An 18,900-nucleotide genomic window follows, 5' to 3' on the forward strand; every position below is an offset into this window, starting at 1 on the left:
ACACCGTATTTATGAATTAAAACATTTTTTTCCCTCACATTTGCTCTGTAAGACCTTTCATTATCCATGAACATTATCTCATGCTCTGTCTTCATAAATGCTGTGAAGGGAGTGCGGACGCCGTACCTCCAGTTATCTGCAATGCAGGAAGGAGATTACACGTTTCAGCTGACTGTCACAGACTCTGCAAGGCAGCGGTCCACGGCTGAGGTCACACTCATCGTGCAGCCTGGTAAGTCACCTGCAGGCACCTCTGGGGTGGACTAGCCCAATGCGTTAGCACTATTTTCCAGTGCCTTATGTCCCCACACTGCAGGGATGTCTGCTATCCCTGCATCAAGGACTCTTCCACCTCTGTTTTCTGTCAAAGCAGACAGTTAAAACAAGTGTAGAATTATAAAAGTCCAGGTGGTGATCCTGAGAGCTCACACCAGCCTGATTGTGTAAGGCTACCTGCATGGAGATCTGCTTAAATGCTTCTAAAAGCTAAATTGTAGGTCTTCGTTTTAATGTCCTACAAAATCTGTTTTGAAAGCTGTTGTGGAGGTTTGACCTCAAAAATATCCAATTTCCAAGCTCCCCCACAATTTGCCTCAGTGCAAGAGAGAGAAGGTTTCAGAGAGGCACAACTCAGCATGGGGAAATTATATGAAAATTTATTACTAACACAATAAATACTATAGAAACTAAAAAGCAAATAAATACACAGTATTAATACAATCTCTACCACCCTTGGGGGTCCTCCCACATGAGTTCAGAAGAAAAACCTTCAGGGCGATAGCTAAAGTCTCTCTCATTGAGGTATTGGGGAAGGGGTCTTTTGCACCCCCACCAGCTCCTCGGCTTCTGCTGAGGTCTCTTCCTGGACTGCAAAGGAACATTTACTTTACCAGGTCTTCATCACGAGGTCCAGGGAGTCAGCTTTGAGTCCTTTCTCCTTGGTTCGTGAAGGTTCTTCCCAGAGAGTAAGATGTTCACTCTTTCCTCTCCAGGTTGCAGGGTTTCTGGGTCTTGCTCAGTTTTTTATGCCCCAAATAGTTTTCACCAAAAGTCCTTACCCAGAAAAAGTCTGCTTGGTTTGACTTCTCTCTGTTCCAGCTGCTGCATCAGCTCGGCTTCCATGTGTCCTGGGGAGGCATTCCCCTTTGGTTTTCGGCTGCTCTCGCCCAAACCTTGCGTAGGGCTCGGCCCGTCTCTCATTGCTTCAGTCTCAGCTCAAGGTCACTACGTCCCATTATGTGGGGAAAGAAGGTAGCAGTGAGACTGCTTCAGTCTCTCTCCTCTGCCTGGAATTCTTCCTTTTCTGTGCGATCGCAGCTGCTTCTCCATCTCCGGACCACCCCTTGGCCCATCTCTGGCTTGGCTCCAATGCCTCGCCTGCCTGCTGGGGGGGAGGGGCTAGCTCCAACCCCCTGGCTGGCCTCTCAAGTCCACACCACCGCCTCTCCTGAGCAGTGGGGGGAAAAGCCCCCTAGCCTTAGTCACAGCACCTGATTCAGTTTCAATACTGTCCTGGGCTCCCCGCAGCCTGGCCGGGGGGAGAGAGGGCCTGGCCCCCTGCAAGGGGCCTGCAGGCCTCTCTCCTCTTACCTCATGGCTCTGAATCTCTCTCTCACACTGCCAACAACTTCCTTCCAGCTGTTGTAATATCCTAATTTCACAGGGGCAAAAACCAGCTCCAGAAACTCACCTGGGACCAACCACTTCCAGCCCCCCCCAGGAGGGGGGGGGGCAACTCAAACCACCCCAACTGTTCAGAGTATCAATCAGTGCTTTGCTCAGTTTTCTTACTGTTGTGCAGTTCTTGTGCAAGAGTCCTTGTGTGATTTGAATTCTCACCAGAATTACATTGTGTTTTCTAAGGAAAAGTGTCAAGCAAGGAGTTTTCAAAAGCTGCGTCTTTCAAATGTTTGTTTAGGTTTGGGAGCCAAGAGATGAATGAGCCCAAATAGTCCAGGCTCCATGAGATTTAATTTTTTTTAATACCTTTTCTTTTTGTAATGTGTTTGCCTACTACATCCGAAATGTTCTTTTCTGCCAATGTGAAGGTTTCACATTCCACCACAGGGTAATGTTTTATCTTCCTGTTGTTGCTTAATAAATATCTTTTTTGTAGATGATCCTTCTGGCACAACTTTACAGTGGGCATTTACTGCAGAAATCAAGAACATAAATTGGAAGTACAGTGTGTGGTGGTGCCTTTAAGACCTGCTATAGTGTGGAGCTAGAAAGATGCTATTGCTGAAGTCAGGCCTAAGAACAAATAAATACCCAGGAAAGTGGCAGCGTTGCCAGTTTTACCATGCCACAAAAGTAGAGACTGAAAACAGAATAACAGGTTACATGTTTTTGCACTAAATCCTCAAAGACTCTGAACTGGCATTAAGTTAGTGGCGTCGTGCTGACCTTGAGCAGCAGAAAACACAGGTCAATATCTTCTTTGAGGGCAAAGAACCAAGTGAGAGGTTTTCAAAGAGATGGAGCAGTAGGACCACAAGAATACCCCACCACTCCTGTTATGTAACATTTCACATAATGCATTGGGCATGCAGCAGAATTTTTGGGAGTGTGACTGTACCTGCAGTGCAAAAGGGAAGCATTTGCTGTGGTATTTGGCTTGTTGCAGAGCTGATGTCTCCTGCCTGCTGGCTCGTGCATGTTATACTTGTGATTTGTGCCTTTAGAGCCAATATATCAATTCTTTAATAAAATATTCTGTATAAAATCTTCCCTCTAATTGCCAGTGACTACATAGCAAATATCATACACTAAATATTATTTTGCAGAAAATAACAGTCCTCCAGTAGCAGTGGCTGGCCCTGACAAAGAATTGACCTTCCCAGTAGAAAGTGCTACACTGGATGGAAGCAAAAGCCAAGATGACCAAGGCATTGTCTTCTATCATTGGGAAAATATCAGGTAGCTAGAGATTTTACTAATCTCCAATAAAATAGAGAACAAAGTGAAAGTGCTTTGGTTTAGTGTCTCTTATGCAATTGTGTTGGGTGATGCACTGTTTGGGAATTGCTTTCAGGACCTTCCCACTTGGGTAGTAATAGGGTAAGAAATAGTAATTTTAAGTTCAACTTGAAAAGCTTAGGCAACCTCGGTGTATGTTTTGCAGTGTGTCATTTTGAGGCCTACTTTTATAAAATTAGGAAAAAATGACAGGAATTTCTGTGTCTCCTGTTTAAAAAGGAAGTAGCAGGCTTGGGTACCGTCCGGTAATATACGAAGTTTTCCCATTAGTGCTTAGAAGAACAAGGATTTCTCAGTTACTTGTTTATTGAATAATAAAGTAAATTGACAGTCACTTTGTCCTGAACTTTCAGTAATGACTGAGTAAAGCAGTCTTGAGTGATGATTGAAAATGTTCTACAAAAGTTTGTATGTTTATGTGCAAATCTAACTGATCCTTAATAAAAGGACAAGCTATTAGCTCATGCAAGCATCATACGTTGTACAGGAAGAGGTCTGCTGGCAGCCAGTACATGTTGTGAGTGGCTCTTAGAGCAATATCATTTACATGCTCCCATGGAATAGTACAGTGGTGAGATTGAATATTTGGGGTGCATTTTCTACTCTTCTTATAACTGGGTATGTGGTGCTTGGGTGCTTTGAATGCCTCAAAAAAATGCATTTATGCATTCTCTAAACTAAACTCGTGTCTCATATAGGTCTTTAGCCATCTGCTATAAAATAAAAGCAAATGGCATGAGCAGTGCTGCTGAACAAGTGGTTTGGCTGGCTGTGCAGGATTATTTTTCTGACATGTTTTGTTTCAGTGGACCAAGCTCTGTACAGATGGAAAATGATGACAAAGCAATAGCAACTGTGACTGGTCTTCAAGTTGGTACCTATCACTTCAGGCTGACCGTGAAAGACCAACAGGGCTTAAGCAGTGCATCTGTGCTATCTATAACTGTGAAGGAAGGTAAGCCTTGAAGGCAGGGAAGCCTTGTTGCTGTGTTAGGATATGGTGGGCAGCTTGCCAGTTAATTCAATTGCTGACAGAATGTAAAGGAAATCAGAACAGAAAGTTATAATATATTTGTTGTCATATTTCGGGGGTGTTCAGTAAGACTTGTCTCCTGTTCTGTAATACAGTAGTATTGTAAGTGACTGGCAGAATTAATTTTGTTTGCTGCAAGATATTTTAAAGTTCAATATATGCAAAATTAGTTGCAATAAAAATATTCCAAATTAATATTGTTGATAATGATATGTCTACATCACTAAGAAGATACATTTTTATTTTATTTTTGAAGTTAAACTTTGAGCAGAAAAGCAGTTTAACTGTGGATTTTAAGTAACCTCCAAGAAGCGACATCTCAATGAACCAATTTCCACTTGAAAATTTAGTATTAAAAGACCTGGGGGTTTTTTGGGGGTTTTTTTGTTTGTTTGTTTGGTTTGGTTTTTTTGTTGTTGTTGTTGTTTTGTGGTTTTTTTTTTTTATAGAGGGAAACAGCTGCTGTGGTGTGGGGTTTCGGTGATTTGGGGTCTTTGTGTGTTTGTTTTGTGGGGTTTTTTTTCCCAACATGCATGCTGTGGAAGAGGCTTTAGGATAATGATAGAATCATAGACTGTTTTGGGTTGGAAGGGACCATAAAGATCATCTAGTCCCAACCACCCTGCCGTGGGCTGGGATACCTTCCACGAGACCAGGTTACTCAAAGCCCTGTTCAGCCTGACCTTGAACACTTCCGGGGTTGTGCTGACTTCAGCAGTAGCCCAGGATATGGTTGGCTTTCTTGGCTGCAAGTGGACATTGCTGGATCATTTTGAACTTCTTGTCAGCCAACACCCCCAAGTCTTTCTTCTCAGAGCTGCTCTCAGTCCATTCTCTGCCCAACTTGCACTTGAGCTTGGGATCGCCCTGACCCTTGTGCCTCTTCGAGAAGAAGCTGGACTTTGTTTTACCCATATGCATCATTGCTTGAACCATTTCAGAGTTTCAGTTAGGTGTTTAATTAGAAATACGTGGCAACAGCTCTGCCCAAATGTGTTCTGTGGTCTCATTTGTGGTATGAAGTATAGCCACAATATATTTGTCTATAGTCACAGGTTCAGTATTAAAAATACTTAGTTTTCCAATAACCAAGTTTAGTCAAATGCTTTTATTTGAAAGAGACAAATCCCTTGTATCACAGAAAACTTTCTGCTGTTCTAAAGAATAGAGTTATAGCCAATGCCCTTGAGATGTGCCCAATATTGAATTATTTATCTCCAACTAATTATGTCCAGTGAGGTATTTCACTCAGCCCCACAGGTTGCTGGATCTCTGTCTTATCGGTTGTGTTCTAAAGAAAAGTCAGTGATGTCTGGTTTCTGGAAAAAGAGCATGTTTCTGTTTCTTTGGCTTTTTTTTTTGCCATGCACCCAATGTGTGCCCTAATCTCACTGCTAGTGGTAAGCAGTAAGAACTAGATTTACCCTTAAATTTCCTGATTGCCTAAATACAGGCATTATGAATATACAAGTTCTTGCACAGGCTTCTACTGGGTAATAAGTGATTCTCCAGATGAAAAGATCCCAGCATGGTGATCTCATGCTGGGCCGTGTTTCTAAGTAGGTAGAAAATTTTTTTGCTTGACTGAGAAGATCTGATGCTTAAGTTACTGTGAGACTCTAAATAGAATATTCCACAATTCTTTTTGAAAAAGATCTTTCTCCTCATGGTGCAGCTCTGCTTTTGTTAGACTGTAATAATTCTGAAGCCAAATTTTGTATACCCACTCATCCTTTCCCTGTAGCTTTAACCTGAGGTTGTGTTGTTATTGTCTGTAATTATCAAGTAAAGAATTGGAGTGTCGGTGTATTAGCAATGACAGGTCACATTTCTCGTGTTTTGAAAGCAAATCCTTATCCTCCAGTATTTTTGTGTCTAGAAAACAACAGTCCACCCCGGGCGCATGCCGGTGGGAAACATGTTCTCGTGCTTCCAAATAACTCTGTTACCTTGGATGGCTCAAGATCTGCTGATGACCAGGGGATTGTGTCATATTTGTGGATTCGGGACGGTCAAAGCCCAGCAGCTGGGGTGAGTTTCTCATGTGACGTCATTGCAGCCAGGAGAGCAGGTGTGACTCATAAGATGCTCTGATGTATGGTGTCTGTTTCTGGTTTGTCTCCCCTGCTCTCTGTAATGCTGTGGTTCAAGGGGGCTGTGATATTTTCAGTACAGCAGAGGAGTCTGCTCTCTGAGAGAGGCAGAAAGCAGAAATACCTCATGATAAACTGAAATTTATATGTCCTACTAAACCTGGGATAATTTGTTTTCCCTGTCTCACGAAGTGTTGTGGACAGCTCTTTGCACTCAGGAAGAAACTGAAAAATCAGCAAGTGCTGAGAGAGGAGAAACAGCAAAATCCAAACAAAGCTTCTAGAGGCAATTCACATGAGGGTGTAAGAATTGAAGAGGCTTAGCTTAAATATAGCTGGCAGAGTTGATACTTGAAAATACATGAACTCAGAGGAAAGGAAATTAAGAGTTAAGAAAGCAGAACTAAGGATACTGGTATAAAATAGAGAAATAATAATGTAACTGTCTCGGATTTTCAAGCAATTGAGTTCTTCAGATTGTCAGCTATTCTTTCTGGGGTATTTTTAATGAAAATATCCATACTATGCAGACATCCTCATTAACTTTCACTTCCAAACTGTCCTTACTCTGCTATAAACTATGGGTAGGTCACATTTGTCCTGAAAGTCCAAAGCAAGAACTCACACTGTCGTACCGGATAGCCAACTTGATAGTCAAACCTGCAGCTTTCCCTGAGGGTGTAATTATTCCAGTACCTTTTTTTTGCAGGATGTGATCCATGGCTCAGACCACGAGGCAGTACTGCAGCTAACTAATCTGGTGGAAGGAACCTATACTTTCCACTTGAAAGTGACAGATGCTAAAGGAGACTCAGATGTTGATTCAGCAACTGTTGAAGTGCGGCCTGGTATGACAATTAAAAGGTCATCCATACGTCGTGAATACCACATCTTTGTTCTCCTTTTCATGTATTTATTTAGATGTTGACAAGATTCTCTCAAAACAAACAGGTCTTTCTCTTCCTACCTTATTGTTCTCTGAATAGGCCTGAGTGTGTTAGAAGATGACATGTCAGGATTCTTAACTGCTACAATCACCTTAGTGGGAGCATCAATAAATGAAAATTATACTTTCTAGTTAATATTTTCATTAGGCTTTTATTCCTCTTCATTCATTGTAGGTTTTCATTTCTTTTTTTCTGACTGTAATCTTTTTGGCCAGTAGAAAGAGATGGGAGCTAAACATTAAGTCTAGGTACAAATGCTGCAGATGTGTGTTTGATGATTGAAAGTGTGGCTTTATGTCTGTTTTTCTTCTTTTCTCCTTAAGGAAAAAAGCAGTCCTCAGAGAATGTTAGGGAGTTGTAAACTGTCTTTTCATAGTTTGATATTGCTTGTTTTATAGACTTGTTTTCAAATGCAGGATAAATAGCTATATGATGGAAGTTGAAGCTTCAGTTTTCTTGCTTGTCTGACTCCTGGGCAGTGATTTTCTGTTCCTCACTTTACTGTTGAATGTAGTCATAATAATTGGCTCATGATTCTCACTGGATAACTGTGAAGTTTCTTTTCTTTGCAAGGCACTCTAGAAGTCCAAGTACTATTTAACAGAACCCTCAGTTTGAAAGGGTAAACATATCTGATATTTCTCAGATTTGCCATTCTCAGACATACAAGTTCATCTTTGGCTCTCTTTTCCTGAGTGATAACCAGTAGGAAATAAGTAGCAGGGAACTTGGTAATTAGACTCACCTAATGCTTACCTCTGACTTTAGGATGGCAGCATTTAGGGGAACAGAAGTTGCTATTCTGCACGGAAATATGTAAATGCTGAACTGAAGTGCACCCTGAAGTACTCTTATTTCGATTGATGAGATGGGTTTGTTTCAGAGGGAGTGTGACAATATAGGCTAAGTACTTTTTTAAGAACATGAAAGAGTTGGCTTTTCAGTGATACAGGTCTTATACAGGAAAATATAGTATTAATAAATACTTGGAAGTACTGCATGTTGTCTTCAGTTGGTACTGAAATATTTGCCAGGCTCTGAAAGAATAGTATGTTCTTCTTCTGTCAGATCCCAAAAGGAATGGTCTGGTGGAGCTGATTCTGCAGGTTGGAGTGGGACAGCTGAGTGAACAGCAGAAGGACACTATGGTGAGACAGCTGGCTGTATTGCTGAATGTTTTGGATTCAGATATCAAAGTTCAGAAGATACAAGCCTACTCAGATATAAGGTACAAAGATATCCTCCTGTACCAGAAAGATTTGTGGGTTTTTTTGCCTCTTTCACAGCTCATAATTAGTTGCAAAATAATCTTTTGTAAGATGACAAAAAATGCTGTACTTCTCAACAGAATGTACTTTAAAAGGTGAATTTCTTCTGCGGTAGAAAATCGATGAAATAAGCTCTGCAGAGGTCTAGAACTGAAGTATTTTGTTTAAAAAAAATCAAAATTTTTCTGTGTAGATTTTTTTATTTTTTCCTTTAGAGAAAGTGCATGGATATATATTTCAGTGTCTTTGTTCCATGCAGGGCTGCTATTTTTTTCCAAATGCTGGACAGAGTGAAACAGAGACTTTCTCACAGCGAAGCAAGTATTGTATTTCAAATAAGGTTCCAACTCTATTTGATCAAACCCTTTTGTTTCTACTTCTTCTCTAAGGTTTTGATATTGTTAATATTTTATAAACATTTTCCCAGGTAACTGGTAATGAAAATCCATTTTTTGCAGAGGAAACTCCCCAGTGGGTACTCCTACATGTGGCATTTTACTTTGAAGTAGAAATACCCCTCCTGCTTGCTGTAGAGAGCTAGAGATGGCTGTGCATGCCCACAGAACCCAACTCATGTTGACATGAGTTACGTTTAAATTCCTTCCTGTTAACTACTTGGCAATTTAAAGCCCATTTTGGTGTTTATTTAGCTCTCGGGGAACGTCTTAAAATTTAAAAACACAGTTTGGAAAATCTAGCATTTATAGCTATGATATTTTTAATAACAGCGTTTTAAATTAAAATGTTCCCTGAAGTGTCTGATGCAGGATGAGATCAATGCCACCCAACTTGTAAGTTGTGGATGATGGGGGAAGAGGGCTTCCATATGAAGTCTCTGTATCCCTTGCTTCTGAGCTTTTTCTCCTATTTAATTTGATTTCCTAAAGTTAGTGAAATTGCTTCAGAGGGCTTTATGACAGGTTCTGCATGAGGGTGGAGAAAGCAAATGTATATGTACTTCTTAAAGTAGAAGTCAGGAGGACCAGGAAGGGAATTGCATTTGTTGTTGTCCTCACATTTCTTCTGTGAAACTGAGAAGCCAAAGAACTGCTGGTGCTCCGAGCTCAGAATGAAGTCTGTGTCATTTGAATGGAGTTGACTGATCCATGGACAGAATTCCCAAATCTTTATCAGTGGTGACATTTGCTTTCCAGAAACAAACAAAACTAAAGGCTATATGCCTTTATACTTTATTACTAAATGCCTGACAAAAGAGATCTTTGACAGCACTCATGACCTTCTTTCTGCAGCACCGCAGTTGTCTTCTACGTGCAGAACGGGCATCCTTCCACGGTGATCAAGGCATCGGATGTCTCAAGAACTCTGCACGTGCAGCTCTTGAAACAGAAGGCTGACTTCCTGCTCTTTAAAGTCCTGCGAGTTGACACGGCTGGTGTGTTTTGTACCATGCTTGCTCATCTTGGAACTCTGCATGCATTTGGCTAACACAGCGCCTGGAAACAGTGCATGAAAGCCTTCTGTCCGCCATCTGGTGTCTGGGCTTGGGTGTAGCTTTCCAAAAGATAATGTTGAAGACAATACTTAAAATGTTTCATGATTTGTAGAAAACTGGTGCCAATTACTTGTGTTCTTTTAAAGGACATCATCTGTGACAGCAGGCAAAAGTACATCTTAAACTGGTCTGCATCAGGAAGGCCTGGAGAATGAGGATAAGGATACCTTACATAACATCCTTTTTTGGAAGATGGGCAAAATTCAATATAGCCATAATATAAATATGTTTCATGTCTCTGGTTCCTTCAGAGCTTATAGTGTTCAGTAAATAGGCTGGTAACCTAACTTGTTCTTGTCTGCATGTATCAGGTAGAATGATCAGGTGACTGCTGTGTTATAACCTAGTCTTCTAATATTTTCAATATAGATAGGCTACTAGGGTTTCTTATAATGAACTGCTGCTTTTGCCCAAAAAGGATGCATGACAAGTTGTCCATTTACACAAGTGACCCACATTTGGTTTTGTTCATAGCCTGTCTTTTGAAATGCTCTGGACATGGGCACTGTGACCCCATAACAAAGCGCTGCATTTGCTACCAGCTGTGGATGGAAAACTTAATACATCGTTATCTAAATGATGGAGAGAGTAATTGTGGTGAGTTTGGTGTTGTGGTTTATATTTTAAGAGTAACTCCTAGTCTTGTGACTGTTGATTATTTGGTCTCAGAATGGGGAATACTTAGGAGGTAGATGCTGAGGGAAGACTGAAACGGTCTCTGTTTTCCAGCCCAGCAGTACATTTCTGTAGAAAGATGTTTGAATAATTTCCTGAAATTACAATGTCTTGGCAGTAGTAGCCTGTATTTAAAATATTTTAAAAGTTTAAATTTTAAAAAGAATCACTATCTGATGAAAAATATGTGAAAATTTTCTCATGGGAGAGAGATTTTGCAACAATTTGGGGCCAGTTGATTGTTGAATAACATGGGCACTGGAAAGCTTTTGAGTAGGAGTGTTGCAAAGCTGTAAAAGAGAGAGCAACTTAGATTCTCTGAGTGGGTGGTTGATGCTTCTGTGCCAGCAGTGTGATCTGATCTAAGCAAAGAAGACATCAGTGTTCTGGACTGACCAATATTGTCACCTTTAGAACCTCAGTTTCTTAGCATGATTAATTCCACTGTTTCTTTCAGTTTGCCTGTTGCATCTAGGAGATGCAATTTAGGTTCACCAGCATCATCCTGTCTATATTCTGTGGCACATCTAATTTATCAGCTTAGATTCTCTATTTCAAAAAACTAATACTTAAATTTAAATTAAATTTGTGTTCTACTTAAGTTGAAATAAAGCTCAACTCTCTAAGTACTGGCTTGGAGACATTTGCTGAGCAATGCACTAGTCTTCAAGTAAATCTGTAAACGTTTATAAGGAGCTTAGTGCAAACCATTAAGTAACCGTGGGCTATGTAGTAAACAAAGACTAATGTCAACCCAAAGAGGGTGGTAGGTTTTAAGCCTGAGGCTGGGACCTCCTGCAGCCCTGCACTAATGCTGTGCTATTCCATAGTATAATAATAACACTGAAAATAGTGAGCATACACACGTTGGAGTTCACATTATTGCACATCTCTCTGTATCCTTCCGTTTTCCTGGATTTATAAATGTAAGTGTGCGGGTAGAAAGATCTATCTCTATTCAGCTGCTCTTTTAAAGCACTACTGCTCTTTTAAAGCCAGACTAGAGTACACCTATATTTATTTCAGTTAGAGAATGATAACTGAGGTGGTAACCATGCCCCTTTGCAGGACTTTCAGTTCTCACATAGACTTCAGAAATCTTGGGATGGTAAAAGGTATTAGAGTGGAAGAAAATTTTCTAACATGCACTTCAGTCTTAAAGCTTAAGAATTTTTAGGAATTCTTCTGAGAATATGAATGTGCTGAATTTTCCTAACTTCCTGTTGGTACTCGCCATTTCTCAGAATTGGTTATTTTAATAGGGTTTGTATTAGAAATTATTCATGACTTTACAAAGCACTGTTGTGTTTCTTTTTTCAGAGTGGAATATACTCTATGTGACTGTATCTGTTTTTATTTTGATTGTGGTCATGGTAGGGCTTGCCTGGTTCTGCATCTGCTGCTGCAAGAGGTACGTGATTTGTGTTTCTTTTTGATGGGGTATATGCAAAAACTGCCGTATTTTAGTCCAGTCCTTAGCACTAAACCACTGAACTCTTTTCAGACATGTGAAGAGCTTCCTGTAACTGTTTCTGTAGAGACACACTTTTGTTGAAAAAAGGAGTATCCATTTGTGTCTCTGTGCTTCTCTACATTAAAAAAACCAAAAGCTAATGTTGCAGTATCATTCATATGAAGTGATAATTAATGTCAAAATGCTGAGTATACTGCAGATCTTCACAGTCTCCGAGTCCTCCAGGTACTCTATGCTAACAAAAAATAGGCACACCCTGAAGGTCAGTCACTGATAATGGAATGTTCTAGGCCATGGGAAAGGATCTGCTCCCAGTCTGGTGTTTCCCCTGGGCAGGAAGGGTGGGTAGGTGGGCTGCATGTGGCTAACAGGCAAGGAGTACTCCAGCGATCTCAGTTATGCAGACTTCTTGCTTCCTCTTTCCTTAAACAGTTCTATCTACTACTGTATGTTGTTTCCCTTTCTGCCCTCCCTCCAGTCTTTCCTGGTGAGCTGATAAGAAATTCTCTTTCAAGTGACAGGCCCCTGCAAGTTCTGTCACTAGAGCAAGTGTTTTTGCTGCAGCCCAAATGGCTCAGCAAATAGATAGCTTGTTCAGGTGTTAGTAAAAATAAAATGCTGTCAAAATCTTTCCATATTTTCAACTTTTTGCAGTATGTAAAGGATGCGTGGGAGTTGATACCGATTTTCTTTCTGTGGTTGAAGGAACAGTGCTGTTAGTAGAAAACTTTATATAGTAAAGCGTGTCCCACTCCACCCCCACAGTGTGGAGCCTCACAGGCTTGTGTAGATTTGATGATAAAGGGATTCTTCACCTGCTTCTGTCCTTTGTCCTCATGTGGCTTGTGCCAGAGAGTGAGGGCTGGTTGATACAAATCCATGTGAAAAAGGGGAAGGAAATGCTGCACAGGATAGAATGGCAAGAGATTCCCTTTGCCTTGGGGAAACTACAGGGAAAAGTACACTATAGTCCTAAGATTTGACTGGAGTTTTGGAGGTTTTAAAGATTTTGAATTGCCAAATGAATTCTATTTTTTTTTTTAGAAGACCGTAGAGGGGAGGCCAAGTGACTGGCTGTTGCTGTAATGTTGGCTGAGCAGTAAGGTGGCTTCACTGTGAACTGTGAGGGCAAATGAATATATGTCTGCCTTGTCTGTAGTAACTATGTTGAAATTGAACAAACTGAACCCCTGTGGCCTAGGAAAGCAAATGAATCTGTCTTACTTTCTTCATCTTTGTATATCAGAGAGAAAATAAACTATGCTGTCTTGTCCAGATTGTACAGCTGCTTTATGCAGGTATAAACTGGAACAACTATTTTAAAGTGGAGGTGAGAAAGTACAATGACATTGTGTATATCAGGGTATATATAGCTATGTGTATGAAAAGGGAGAGGGACCAGATTTATGTGTGTACATGAGAATTACATGTCTTTGTGGTAACTTCCTTTCTAGCAGAAAGAGGACAAACATAAGAAAGAAAACAAAATATACCATCCTAGATAACATAGATGAGCAGGAGAGAATGGAACTACGACCCAAATACAGTAAGTGCTATATGGTAAACTGTAAACTCATCCACCAAGCGTACAGTCAATGTGTCTGAATTGACAACTGTAGTTAGGAGGAGCCCAGAAGCTGGCCTAAAAGTTTGGGAATGGCAGAGTCAGACAATGGAGTGGCTACAGGAGAATTGCTTAATTTCTTGTATAAAGCCTTGGGCTCAGCCACTGCTCTGAGCTTCTTAGTTAATTTAGAACATCTTATTGTCCCACAGATATTCTCTATGTAACCCTTTCTCCTCTGCACATGCTTTAATTTGGAGCTGTTTTTATTGCTGCCCAGCAGTTCCTTCCTGACCTCTAGGTGCCCTGTTAAACCTCAGTAGAGTTCAGCTGCTATTTACATATATTTTGATTTCCTCGAATTCCAGTTTTTAGCAGGGGAAGTGTTGGAACCCAAGGAATTAAAATCATCCTGAGAAATTGCTTTCCTAGAAAGACAGAAATAACATTTCTGTAGAAACCATGACCTTTCATTCCCACTTGTGTTAATAAGACAGTTGAGTAGACAAACTAATTTCCAGATTTAAGCTATTAAAAGTACATTAGGTATGTACTAAGATAATCTAATTCTTTCAAATTTAAATGCATATATTCAAATTTCAGAGCCATAAACTGATGAGCCTGTAGTGAAGTCGGAAGAGTATCTGCCCGACAGTATGTGATAGTTCTTAGGCCAGTTTTTATATTGATGGTGGCAGTGGTGCACGCTGTTACATTACAATGCAGAGAAGGTTTTCACTTACTTTTCATATCACAGCAGGGACAGTGGTGGTTAGTTATTACTAAAAAGTCAAATCTTTCTAATGAGTTTGTTTTGCTTTTTTATTGTCAGGTATAAAACACAGAAGTACAGAACACAACTCCAGTCTGATGGTCTCCGAGTCAGAGTTTGACAGTGATCAGGACACTATCTTCAGCAGAGAAAAGATTGAAAGAGAGAATTCTAGAACACTTATGAATGGATCCATCAGAAATGGAGTTTCCTTCAACTACAGCTCCAAAGACAGATAACTGAATGAGGGTAAAAGCACAGAACACGCTGGTGCGACACATCTGAAACATGTTGCCCCACCTCTGTTTTTTCCAGAACCAAAAGCTTCCTAAATTATCAACTAATTGCAGGTGAAAGGGTAAATTTTTAACACAGGTAGAGGAAGGAAGAACAAAGGAAGAAAGATTAGATGGTCCACTAACTCCTCTTGTCACCGTTATAGGAACAAGGAAAAGCACGTCTTATTTCTTCCATGTTCCATGCTGAATGTTTGTCTGAACTTCTGAAGGCCCTTTTTTCTATGTCACTGCTACAAAATTAGCCAGGGCTGTTGTGCTACAGACTGTGGTAACTAACAATGGTATATAGATTCATGTCCTGTGCTCCTAGCACTCTCTTGGAGAAGCAGTGTGGTTTATAACAGCAAAAGCCAATATAGATAAATTCCATTACAACTAGAGAGAGTAATATGTGGCCACAGGCTCCATCTTAATTTTCAGTTCAGGATGGAAACACAGAGAGCATTTTCAGTGCATTGTGTTTATCTGACTGTGTTTTGTGAATTCTTTTTGTAGGGTAGTATTCATGAGGTGGAAATGTCTTTGTTTTGTTTTCAAAGAAAGTTTTTCCCTGTATTTTCATAGGAGATATGATGTCTACAGGAAAGTCCAGCCTTAGGCTGCCTCTGTAATGATGAAAGTGCTTTGTCTATGCCATGTCCATCCAGGAAACTGTAGCGCCTGCAGAAGCATTTTAAGCACCCCAAGCAACCTTTTGCTTAGACATCACTTTTGAGGAGCTCTGAACCTTCTAAGACTAAACACTCAGCTGAGTTTTCATCTGTCAGCCTCAGTGCTCAGTTAGAGAACGTGCCAGGCACTTGTGTAGTGAAATGCTTGTGGCAAATACCGTGTGTAAAGCGGGAGTTTCAACACCTACCTTCATTGCCATGGGAATCGGTACTGAACAAGGTTTTAGCTTGAACATTAAACTGTTTTATTTCTTCCTCTGTGGCTATTCAGTGACTGGATGTGTTGACCTAAAGAGATCCTTTCAGGTTTTTGGCAAGGGTAGGTGTATTGAAATTCTTAAAATCCTGTTCACAGTCTGGATAATTTCTTCACAGCCTGCTTGTTAGGCTTTAAAATCATGCCCCCACAATACTGTTCTTGAAATCCCAAACTGAAGACCTGGCTTTTATACATAAGCCTCACTTGGTGGGGACATCTGTGTCAGTGGTACTGTTTAGCCATGACGTCAGCTTTTCCTAGGGGTACTCTACTGATGTGCTGGAGTCTTGGGCTGAGATGGAGGAATGATGTGTTTTGATGGAGAAAACATTCCTGTGGGAGCATTTTGGAGAGAGTTTTTTCGTTTTTAGTCCAGTGGTAGAGAACCCAATATTGGAGAAGGATGGAGCAGTATAGAGATCAAAGGGAGCAGCATAGAAGGCTCGGGGAGGGTACATAGCCCATTTCCATCATGAAGAATAATTTAGTGGAGAATTTTAGGGCTTTCTCCATCCCTTCTTAGAAGTCTGAGAGACCAGAGTAGCTGAGTTGAACACCGGGGCTTCTGTGCTTCTCTTGTTAATGGAGTTGGGCAACTAGGTTGGAAGGAATCAGTAGTCAAAAGTTGCAGCAACACGGCATGCTCATAACTTGTTTCATACCTTTGATTCTCAAATGCAGCCAGCAAGAGTCCCTAAGGCTACTAATGCAGCACTGAGGAGTATTTATCCTGTGCCCAGCCCTGCATTTCTCTGAAGAGCTTTGTGTGGCTGCAGGAGTCATCGTGGAGGGAGAGGCTGTGAAGAGCTAAAAAGGGCTAGTGCAGGTGTTGTCTATGTTTTTCCCGTACCCACCAGCAAGGTGCAGTATGAATGGTATGATTCGCTTTCTTCAGAAACCAAGTTTCAACTCTGTGTATGGGGGGTTTAGCATATTTATTGAAACAAATCTACTTTATCACACTCTCCCCCTTCTTGAGAGTGTGTGTGTATATGTATATATATTTTTAAATAACTTGGTCAATAAAAGCAAGGTCAGCTTCTGATGTCTTTCAGTTTCTGCTCCAGATGTGTTAACATAATAATGCAGTGTTTACTTTAAAGTATTCCTGAATAAAGTTAAGGCCCACTCAAAATACTGATTTTTTTTTTTCCTTTGAAATTCAAATGTTGGGCTTAATTCATTCTGCACAACTTCCCAAAATGTTCCAGCAGGAATCATGCTCATGGACACGTGCATTTTTAAACAAGCAAACAAGTTGCTTAAGCAATTTCAACTTTGTATTTGCCTTGCTGCCATTAATGCTTCTGCTAAATACTGTCTCCAGTGTGCCTTTATCTATAAACTTACCTTTTAGGACATGTCAGTGCAGTCAGCGGCATCCATCAGTTTTGTGAAATCAGTCACTTTATATGTTTTGGGTTTATTTTATGTTTAAAGTCAATGCAAAAGGCTAGGAGGCTGTTCTTTCAAGGAATTAAAATTCAGACATCTTTTTATAAAAAATAAAAAACCAAAACCAAGCAAACAAAAAAACCCAAACCCAACCAACCAAACAAAAAACCAACCAAACAAAAAACCCAAAACAAAAACCCAAACCAAACCCCAAAACTAAAGGTTGATTCTCTAGTAAAACAAGTACAGGAATCAGGTTTTTCTTGTTCTGTGTGTAAGCATACATTGTCAACTCTGTCCTTTTAGGTAAACAGTCTTCTTTCTCTCTGTCAGATGCATCCCATATAAGTACTGTTCAGGCATCTGTTTTGTGCTGACAGCTGTTTGCTTATAGGGTATCAATTTTGCTTTTCTTGGTCTCTGTGGGCAAACAGAAGTGTGCACACATAAAGGAACTTAACAGTGTGTGAACTTAACAGAGAGTGAGTGAGTGGGTGCGTGTGTTCTCTGTGCTGGATGCACACTTTCCTTAAATATTCTGATGTTCTTGAAATAATTGAGTTTAGGCAAATGTCCTGTTCCTGCTTTTAGCCTCAAGTGAAACTAGTTTTACCCCCCAGTATACTGATAATGGGCAGTAGTCAGATGAAGCTTTGGGATGGTAGTAATAAAATGACATTTATTGTAGTCTTCTGCCATTTATTTGAGGTTTGAGAGAGGTAAACATTCCTCTAGAAGAAGGGAAATGGGATAGAGAGGGATAGAGAGGTGAATTCATTTCTTAATATCAGTTATTGCTTATCATTGATCCTATCTAGAATACTAATCCCATATTTCTGCAGCAAAGAAAAACCAATTTCACGTTCCTTTTATGTCCTGAACTCCCCAAGGCAAAGGAGGGAAATAAAAAGTTTAGAAATAAATTTTAAAAAGGAGGCAGCAAAGGCAAATAATTTTTGCACAGGCTATGAATCAAGTGCAGATGAGCTGCAAATTTGTAGCTTGTCTCTGTATGGAAGCACTTCTCCTTGTGGGTGGATGAGTGAGCTATTACAGAACTTATATTAGGAACCTGTTTCTAGAAAATGTTATTTATTGCAGTTGCTATTGTATTGTAACTGGAACTGTTTCTGAGCTGAAATTGCTACATTTATGTAACTAATAAATTTTTGTCTTTCATTTTAGGAACTTGTCAGGTACTCTTTTAGGCATGGTGTACTGTATTGGACTCAATACAGTACTCAGGTCAGGCTAATAGACATATGTTGTATACCATAGCTTATGTCTGTACTCAAACATAAAAGCAGTGCAATAGCTGATCCCTTCCTTTCCTACTGATAGAAGCATCTTCTTCTAGAGAGGTGACATAATTCAGTACATCAGAGAGCAGGAAAAAAATAATTTACTGCAGTTCACAGTAGGTTTTCTCGTGGTGCTTGTCCTTACTTGGTTTAATTGGCTGTGTGTAAATAATCACCAGCTGTCATACCGAGTGTGGTAATTTCACAAGTTTTGTGGCTTACTCTATAACAAATCCAGTACCTGAGAGCGTTTGTGCTTTGCAGTAATCAGTGTGCAATATAAACCAAAATACTGTGTTAGATAGAGGCAGGTTATGCTGCCTGTTTCATAACTTCAAAAGAAAAAGTCCTTACATCAGTGTGTGTGAAGTTTGTGCTAATTTGTGATAATAAAAGGTACTATGAGATAAAAGTGTTTTTCTATAAGGAAAAATCATACCCCATAAAAGCTACACTTTTAAGTGTATTTGGATACATGGCACCTCATACATTCATACTGGGCTCCTGCAAGGGGACACTGGCTGCTGAGTGAGCTGATGAGATACATAAATGTCCTGTATTGAGGAATGGAATCTACCCCTTTGTTATTGCACTGTACATTTTGGTAACAGCAGTAGCCTGCCCCCTGCCCTTTGAGTAGCCTGGTGCAACAGAATA

At 40.2% G+C, this 18,900-nt stretch overlaps 1 protein-coding gene across 11 annotated transcripts in view; it reads left to right on the top strand.

The window, feature by feature from the left end:
• KIAA0319 (KIAA0319 ortholog) overlaps window positions 1-18,650 on the top strand; it is a 58,909-nt gene extending 40,259 nt beyond the window's left edge. For 3 of the 11 annotated variants that reach the window (XM_027676017.1, XM_027676015.1, XM_027676014.1), the window contains 11 exons: window positions 109-232; window positions 2,787-2,919; window positions 3,786-3,934; window positions 5,892-6,043; window positions 6,815-6,953; window positions 8,121-8,280; window positions 9,571-9,713; window positions 10,308-10,430; window positions 11,829-11,919; window positions 13,437-13,528; window positions 14,379-18,126. In XM_027676017.1, the coding sequence (XP_027531818.1) occupies window positions 109-232; window positions 2,787-2,919; window positions 3,786-3,934; window positions 5,892-6,043; window positions 6,815-6,953; window positions 8,121-8,280; window positions 9,571-9,713; window positions 10,308-10,430; window positions 11,829-11,919; window positions 13,437-13,528; window positions 14,379-14,557 (1,485 nt within the window). In that variant the 3' untranslated portion in view covers window positions 14,558-18,126. The other 8 variants (XR_003533057.1, XM_027676019.1, XM_027676018.1 and 5 more) reach the window with 8 other exon arrangements.
• Window positions 18,651-18,900: the final 250 nt, after the last annotated feature.

This window comes from Neopelma chrysocephalum, unplaced genomic scaffold, assembly GCF_003984885.1.
Source record: "Neopelma chrysocephalum unplaced genomic scaffold, ASM398488v2 Primary Assembly neopelma1_26, whole genome shotgun sequence".
NCBI classification, from domain to species: Eukaryota; Metazoa; Chordata; class Aves; order Passeriformes; family Pipridae; genus Neopelma; species Neopelma chrysocephalum.